This window comes from Schistosoma mansoni (genome assembly GCF_000237925.1).
Source record: "Schistosoma mansoni, WGS project CABG00000000 data, supercontig 0586, strain Puerto Rico, whole genome shotgun sequence".
NCBI lineage: Eukaryota > Metazoa > Platyhelminthes > Trematoda > Strigeidida > Schistosomatidae > Schistosoma > Schistosoma mansoni.
In genome coordinates, this window is record NW_017386359.1 from 4,326 (window position 1) to 13,607 (window position 9,282).

A 9,282-nucleotide genomic window follows, 5' to 3' on the forward strand; every position below is an offset into this window, starting at 1 on the left:
CACAACAAGATGAACACCGGATTCATAGTAGTTAATTTAGTGGTGGTGGTAGTATATAAATTATAGGTTGTATATAAGGATATAGTACAGGAAGGAAGAAAGTTATAAAGTAATTTTAATCTCAAGGTTTAAGGGAAGATAAAGAGTGTATACGCCTACGCCATTGTGATCGATTCTGAGCCATGTCACCTAGAGTCTCCAACCACTGGTTACGATAGTCACGCGGACCCCAACCAGGTAGTCTGCATCTGCCAACATGGCTCAGGCTAGAAGTTAGTGACTTCCTGCTCTGATGCCATGTTTTGGTTTGGCTGCCCCTAACTCTCTTCCAACATTCCCCAGTACTAGTCATCATAGCGCGTCGTGGTAATCTGTGTTCAGGCATACGTAACACATGGCCCAACCATCTCAGTCGATGAAGATTCATCACCTCATCAACTGATTTACCATCGTTCCCTAATACCCTGCGTCTAACCTCACTATTACTTACCCGGTTATCCCAGCAGATGCGAGCAATATTTCTAAGGTTTCTGCGGTCAAATACCAATAACCTACGAGTATCTTCTACTCTTAATGGCCATGTTTTACAGCCGTAAAGTAGAACAGAGCGAACTGCTGCGCAGTATACTCGTCCCTTAATTGATATACGGATATCTCGTCTTCGCCATAGGTGACGTAAGTTGGCAAAAGCCAAACGAGCTTTTTGAATCCGTGCTGAGATTTCGTCAGACACCAACCCATTAGGGCTGATTCCGGTAGATTACCGACGGCTCGGGGAGTCAGGTTAATTTTCCTGCTAGAAACGTCTGGTCTTGCGACTGGGAGTTTTTAGGCGTTTCCTGCCGGATGCCATTTAGAGGACAAGGGAAAGAGGAAACTTCCTTTCTTGAGTTTTTATTTAGGACAGACCTCTTTGAAGTCGGTCTTTCCTCCTTTGATCCATGTAAGTCAACTGTTACTGGGCTTAATTGAGGTGACTTCACATCAACTTGTGTATCGACAGAGCATCAGTTATCGACTAAATTCTTGTTTTCCTAATTATCTTAATCTTGTTTTGATTAGAAATTATTGTCCAAATATGTGTAATACAAAAAAAATCTCGATGGCGTTCTTGCAGAAGGTTAAAAGACATTTAGATCCACACTGAATTGGTCACATTACAGTGCTAATTATTGGTACAGGCAATAGTTGGTCAGAAGTAGTCATCGTTAAGCTAACGTTCTGAAAAGTTGCCAGAAACTCAGTTACTCAAAAGCAATTCTGTGAATCATTGTACAGTAATAGTATCTTTGAGAAATGCTTTCAGATAACCTCTATGTTTTATTTATGAATTAAAGATAATCATTTGAAATTTAGATGACAGACACATAAGGACATATAGAAGCAAATAAATATAATTACTCAGGTTATCGATAACAAAAGTGCGCAGGAATGTTATAAGGTACCTGACATGGCTAGAATGACACTTAATATGGACAGGAGTACTAAGACAAAAATGGGCTACACAGTAGTGTGATAAGAATTGTTACAACTTAATTGTGCAGTTACAGAAATCTAAACTTATCTGTGAGTGACTGAGTAGCCAATTAAACCTTTGTATATTTGAATTTAAATCATAGGTTTTGTATTAGGACTAGTATTGTTACGCCGCTAACGAGACTTATATAAACGAGGTGAATTTTTATTTCTCACCTTTATGTCTAGAGGGTAAATACTTTAACCTCTTTATATCAGAAATTGTAAATTTAACATACACACTTTGTAGGTGAATTTGTTTACATTTAAATGTGTTAAATAGACTGCTAATTTGCTTTATTCTTGTTCTTGTTTGGATAGGTGTGGGATCTTAGTGGATAAAACTATTTTAGCTTTTCTAGGTGATATCACATACCAATTATAAACTATAAGCTACTGGATCTACACCATACTTATGATATTGATTTCTGTGTTCTGGATATTGACAGGTTGTTTCTATTTCACTTTTTGACTGACTTGTAGAAATTATATTACTCGACGTCAAATGTGAAGTATTCGAACTGGATAGCAGGTATTCATATAGTATTTGAATTTCTTAAACACTAATACTTTTTAGATTCATCGAGTTTATCGACAAGGGTCCTTGGCTTGTCCAGGTAACTGTTTCACAACAGATAGATTTAAAACTCTTAGTTTTATGCTCCTTGGTGTGGATTCTGTCGCCGTTTGGCTGGTACATATGAAGAAGCCAGCAGGATATTGCTTCATACGGAACCTTCAATCAAAGTTGCTAGACTTGACGCCACAATATACACCGGGATAGCCAAGATGTTCGATGTGCGAGGTTTCCCAACAATTAAGTAGTGAGTGTGTTTTAAAATTTGTATCGTATGCTTAACAGTCATATAATTCTAATCATAATGGAGTTGTGGAACCTGTTGGATTTTATTAGGATCACGGACTAATATAGACTAGACAATCATTAAAAACATGAAAGCACTGGACGACCTCTTCATCCTAGTATGGGACTCAGTAGTGCTCATCCACGACCCTGCGACTAAAATTTGAACCCAGGGTCTTCGATTGCTCACGAACGTTTAACTTTAGGACTGCCGAGTCGGGATTCAGTGATGCATAAGTGTAACTTTAATCATTCCACCGTGTTACGCGATCATTTTCCATTTTCTTTGGTGGGTACCTCACATCTAGCGTGACTAAACTCCACTGATCATAATTTGTTATTAGAACTCCGGAAATTTTCTCTTGAAGTTATTCATTAGTGAGCACATAATCATATTTGTCATAATAATGAGTAACTCATCTGTTTTTTGTTTGGTTCATAGAAATTCATTCAAAACCTGGTATACTTTTTACGTATAAGATTAAAAAAACATAAATACACGTCGACTACATGAAAAGTCTAATACATAGATTGCTACTTTTTGTATTTAGGACCTATTCATCTTGTTACTTAATTGGCTAGTTTCTTATCAGTTAGTCACTCTTCATCAACACAAGATCTAGGACGAATACGTATCTGTTAGGAAGAAGCGCATATAGAACTCTGTAGTTTAGTTGTATCTGTTAGTTAAAGCAGTTTAATTTGTTGTTATAATTGTGTATAGGCGCGTTAATTTATTAATTTTAATTTGTATCAAATACTGGCCAATTCAATACGCTTAAAATCGATTATTGACCAGAAAAGAAAATCGTCTAGACCTCAACTTATCTTCGGCATAGTAGTTGGTCAGTGATTGGATCAGTTGTGGATTTGTCGTAGGTGCATAGTAAATCTTTATCTGGTGTCTTGCATGGAATCGTATTAATCTCTGTGCATCTATGTAATATCAATTAACCAGTTGTATCCACAGCTGTAATGATTAGCAATACTAGTGTTTTTGTCAAGTTATAACAGTAGTCACAGGGATGGTCTGTAATTTTCATTTCCAATCTTTTCCATTACTAATGATGATACTATTACTACTCTGGGGCTTGCCTTAATAATTTCATCTGTGTGTTAGTGTGGTTTGAAAACTTGAGCTGTGTATATATTTCGGGTTCTATGTTTTTATCATGGTAATTGATTAAATCTCCAATTCCTTGTTGTGTTCATATATTTTTATCATTTCAGTATTAACGGCACAGTATCATATACATTTACTGGTGATCGAACTGTTCATGGTCTTGTTACATTTGCGCAAAGAGCTAATGGGTATGTTTCCTTTTTCAATTTTACATCTGTTAATCTATAAATACTCTAGCCGTGAATTGTTAGATTTTGTTTGTGTCTATGTATTAGTGAAGTCTTATAATTTTTCGTTTGAATTCCGTATTTAACTATAAGAACAGATTGTTTATCGACTAGACGGACATGATACTGGCCACTACTCAGTGAGTATTCACTCCTAAATGTTTCAATCGTGGTCCGTATAGCTTAGTGGTAACGTCTCAGACTATAATGCTAAGTAACACAGGTTCGAATGCCACAGTGAATATTAGTTTCCACAAGATAATAGGTGCACTTTACTGACGGATACCAACTTTCATGAATCGTAGGTCTAGGATATCCTGCCGACCACCTTTAAAGAACTGACAACTTAAAACTAAATTTTTTTGTCTTGTCCTGGTCAATATAATGTAATTAGTTCGATGGTTTGCTTCACTACCCGGCTATTAGCTATATTTATTTTCTAGATAATTAGTCTTTGTATCAGGCTATGAATTGATTGGACTTTGGGATATATCACCTTTTCCGATATCAAGATTAAAGTAGGTTGATTAAGGGTAAACACGAATATTTTGTATTGTCACTCAGATTCTCTCTAGTTGTAAATCTAACTGTTAAATGATGACATTTTCACACTCAGATCACTTTGGTCGTATGGGGTACTAACTTTAAAAAAAAAGTTTTAATAGTTAGCTTCCTTTTTACGAAATTTATGACTGAGTGAAATTGTTCTTAAGATCTTGTAATACTCATCTCTTGCCCAAACTGAGTGATGGTGATGTAAGTATAGGTGGTAAATAGTTAACCCGCAATTCAATAATTATGAACGTCGTGTTGTGAAGTATTAGGAATTAACCTTTAGAAGTTCAGTAAAGCTGGATATTTACTGCTTCGGTCTGGGCACCCGGGCAGTATCACAGCCCAGACACAAATCAAGTGACTTGCGTGGAGCATATGTATTCGGTGCCCCTTTGTACCAATATTTATGTGTTCAAATAAATAAAACTGCAATCATTTAAAGCAATCAACGCTTTTCATAAAATTTCAGTAGATTCTAAGATCTGATTTATTTTTACTCTTTTATGATCTGACTAATCAAACGTCATTTATAACTAATTTTCAACCTCAAAGTTGTTAATATGCAGTAACGCATGATCTATGTGTCCAAATTAGCCTTGAAACTTTTATTTCGTGTTGATTCTTGAGTTATTTGTTTGGGGTTGGACAATTGCAGATTATTGTATCTTTAGAAACTAGTTAGCATGTATATGTCAATTGCTTGATGTATGATCAGCCTCTTGGTCCTTCAGTCTCACTCTTAGATCAACAAGGGAATCAGTATTTAGTTTCTTTCCCAAGATTTTCAAGAGAGGTTATCTTTTCATGTTGCAGATAGCTAGGAAATATCAGTCTCAGAAAAATTACAGAAGATGGAACTGATGAAGCCTATATTGAAGTATAAATACGATATCTAACTTGTATTAACCTGGATTAAGTTCAAATCTGTCATGAAAAATCAACCTTAATGTATGTAAATATTCTAAATGAAAAGTTTATGAGGCATCTATAGATTTTGTTAACTACTAATGAGTTAATAGGTTCTTGAAAACGAACCTTTGTTTACTTCAAAAAATGATACAGAGGTTTGATTGTGAGCAGCGGTAGTCAAAAAAGTAAAACGGATGATAGAGATACTAAATCTGGATTGTTACTTAAACCTATTTTTATAGGTTTAAGTAAGAATACTGGGACTAAAAATAAGCAGATAGAAAACTTTCTGAAAAGGTGAATCTGGCAGACTACTTACATACAGCTTAACTAAAACGTTAAATGGACTAATTTAATGGAGTACTTACTTTACTTTCAAAGTCTTTCCAGCTATCTAATTTTTTCTATCATTGATGTGAATGAGAGATCATTGTCTGGTCGTTAGCTTTGAAAAGGGCGCTAATTAACTTGAAGCCATGAATAACATTTGATCCTTGTGATCATAATTGATTGATCACTGGGTGGTGATCAATGTCATACGTGTCAAGTCCTTCTTGGTGCTGATAGAATGCTATCGATCAAGTTGCAATGTGGCCACTAGTCTAGGTGGCTCGACACTGCGTGCACTATGTTGAGATAAGATGGTGATTGGAGGTGGTCAACAGGAAACCCTGAACCTTTGTGAGTTAAATCCACAGGTATCTAACGATGCAAAAGTCAGTAAGTTCACTCTTCGAGAAATATTTCGAGTAACTAGCTAATTATTGTCCACAGTATTGTACTGATTTACTGGAAACATTTTTTCCCTAAAATTATGGTCTAATTATATTATTCTACATTTTTATTTTAAAATGCTTTCTTTTCTTTTCATAGACCAGCAGTAAAGCATTTTGAAAAAAGTTATGAATTTGAAGAACATTTAAAAAAACTATCTTCAGACGAACCATTTTTCTTCTTAATTAAACCAGCTAATTCTATTTTAGAGGTAAGAATTGGTAAATATTCGCTATATATTTTCGTTGTAAGAGGTTTTATACTTTCTTAATTAAAAAGCATCGTATTAATCAAACATAGTTCCATTAATTATAACAGTGTCGACAATGATAAGATAGTATTATGTATCATTATTACTTTGCAAATCTTCGAAGTCTCATTAGTCCTGGTGCGTTGGTAGATTTATTGTCTGTCCGACAACCAAGGGGGACCATACTGCTTAGGAGTTTGTCCTGTTTTAACCTATGGCTATGAAATGGGACCTCTGGATGTAGAAGACATCCCTAGTGTAAGTATTTAGTCATAGGTGTTTTTAAAGTGTTGTTCGGGTATGTTTAAGGTCATTGCTTGGGGTTGGACACAGGGTACCGGACAAAAACGACAAATCTGTTGACAGAGCTGCAAATCTTTATCGGTCGAGGTGGTTGGGGAATGTGCTAAACATGTCCGATGCAAAATACTGGCTGATGTCGGAGTAAAAAGACTAGGGGTAAACAAACCACGATGTAGGATCTGTTCATAAAATGATTAGTCGTCGAACTGGGCCATATCGCTGTGCGCAGACTTTTTGGTTGAGGTCCGCATGGTTTTTCGTAACCAATAGCTAGAGATGGTAATTTCAGAATTCGTCACAATGACGCAGACATTTTCAATCTTCATCACTATTATTTGTTGAGTTTCAAAGCTACTGATTGATCGATCAAGTTGCAATGTGGTCACCAGACCTCTACACGTTATCGCCCTGAATTTTTTTGGCTTTTGGTGATTGAAGGCAATTGGGAAGGAGTTGACGAGTTTCAGTTTCTTGGAGATCTTGATTCGAGTCTTCCTGTTAATTGGCTTTAGTCGTCTAACATTGAAACATTAATCCAGAGGACACATTAAATCTGAAGGTCTAGGGTCCAATTCCTGCATCGATGCGCACTTATGAGGAGTCCCATACTAGGACTATACGGACGTTCAATGCTTTCAGGTTTTCAATGATTTTCTAATATTGATCATTTCAGGGTTCCAATAGAACACTATCGTTTTATATTACCGTGAACTGTGTCTATTAATATACGTTCACATAGCAAAGCGTGTATATCGTAATAAGTTATGTGAGAGCTTCTTGTTTGTACTGTGAAAACGCATTCTCAAAAGTTTAAAACCTTGACGTTGATAGGTACTTTGATAGTGAGTTCAGTAATATAGTATAAGTTGAAATTTATTTCTTTTTACGAATGCTGCGATCATTATTAAATTCAGAACTCCCTCTGTTTTAAAGTTGCATGATGATTTCATTCTCCGATAATGCTATTATTATTACTATGGTTATTAGTAACATTATCAGTATAGTGGTCCATTGGTATTGTTGAATTTGATTGAGGTGACGAACTAGTCTAAGTTGGACAATTTTGGAAACGATGACTGGTTGAGTTCAATCATGTCGGATATGAAACAATCACTCACTTCATGCGACAGAAGAGGGTTGAGAAATATCACGAATTGATTGAAGTTAGAAATGTGCACTATTGGATCCTGACTTACTAGTATGCCACTTGTAGTGCAATGCTTCGCTAATCTTTCACCTCGATAGCCGTTGTAATACAAATCTCAACGGTGTATGAAATCAGAAGGCAAAGAGAAACTGCAACTACAGTTTATCATCAAATGACGCAGGCCAAAAAGCTACAGGCACATGAGTAAGTATCAGCTAGCATGTACGAGCAATTACACAGACAAATTTATAGTCAAATTGTATAAGGGCGCAGCAAGACAAAGCAAAAACTAATAATAGGATTTGAGTGCATACATATATGGGGAGGAGGATGAGTCATCGAATGCTATTTAAGCAATCAACGTTTTGGCTAGAGTCTGTCATGTGCTCTAGTGATCATAATAGTACGAAGACATATGCAAATTGTTACTGTCCCAATGACAGCGTCTGTTAAGTAAGTTAATAAAAGGGCTTAACCAAAACTAACCATAATCGAAATGAGGGTGTAGGGTAGTTGCTATACCCTCTATTCTATATTATTATTCAAGTTACTTACTAGGCAAAGACTAATGAACTTGCCTTCAAATCACACTAAAGTGTGAGAGCTAATAATACTACTACCCGAATGCCTAAACCGGAGCAGGTGGAGCATGGTTCGAAGGTGCAACTTAGTGACTGAAAGACGAAAGTTTTAACCATTGAACCGTCTCTCCACAATTAATATTCACCTCATCAACCTATTTTTTTGTCTCTGTCTAGTACCTTGCACCTAATCTCAGCATTGCTTATTCAGTTTCGTAGTATTTCAAAAACAATTGACAATAAGTTTAATAGGTATTAATCTAAATCTTTCTCTTTTATTTTTAATTTTTGCCTGTTTTTGCACCTTGATATATGTGATATGTGATACTTGTCACAAGAATTTTATCTAATTTTAGATACCTTTAAAAATCAGTGTGGATTGGAAAAATATTTTTTCTTAGTATAGGATCCCTTAATAATATTCATTCACGACCCTGATATGGATTGAACTCATAGCCTCTTTTTAGACCTTGTAATAAATGCCTAACCATTAGATGAAACTAGGTTGGGATTCAATGGTATACACTTCCAACTTTCATCAACAGTATATACGATAAGAATTCTTGTGTGATATTGTTTTTTTTGTTATATCAATTTTATAGAGTTAAGATCATGAGTCAATTGAAGCTAGACCACCAGGAAAAACCTGGAAGCACTGGACGGCCGTTTCGTTCTATTATGGGACTCCTCAGCAGTGCGCATCAACGATCCCGCACTCGCGAGATTCGAACCCAGGACCTACCAATTGACTCATGATCTTAACTCTATAAAATTACTAAAATCTCCACAAAACCCCTTCTGATATCGATTTTATGTTAAATAATTACAATTATAAAGTATTTCTAGATCATTGAAATCATAAACTGTTTCATCTTACATTTCATAACCGATTTACACAGAGTGTTATCCATAGAATTAATATATCATACTTCAAGCGACAAATGTCAAGTATTGTTCTTGTGTATTTGTATTTTTTTTCTTCTTTTCACACCCAACTTTTCCATTACTCTTGATTCTTTTTTATATCAAGAAAACA

General features: G+C 35.6%; 1 protein-coding gene across 1 annotated transcript; it reads left to right on the forward strand.

Annotated features, from left to right (window-relative positions):
- Nucleotides 1-2,304: 2,304 nt before the first annotated feature.
- Smp_205750 (unnamed protein product) lies at nt 2,305-6,236 on the forward strand (the record flags this gene model as incomplete). The annotated part of the gene is made up of 3 exons (XM_018795820.1): nt 2,305-2,339; nt 3,608-3,688; nt 6,065-6,236. 3 exons carry the CDS (start codon nt 2,305-2,307, stop codon nt 6,234-6,236), a joined length of 288 nt encoding a protein of 95 aa, XP_018644770.1.
- Nucleotides 6,237-9,282: the final 3,046 nt, after the last annotated feature.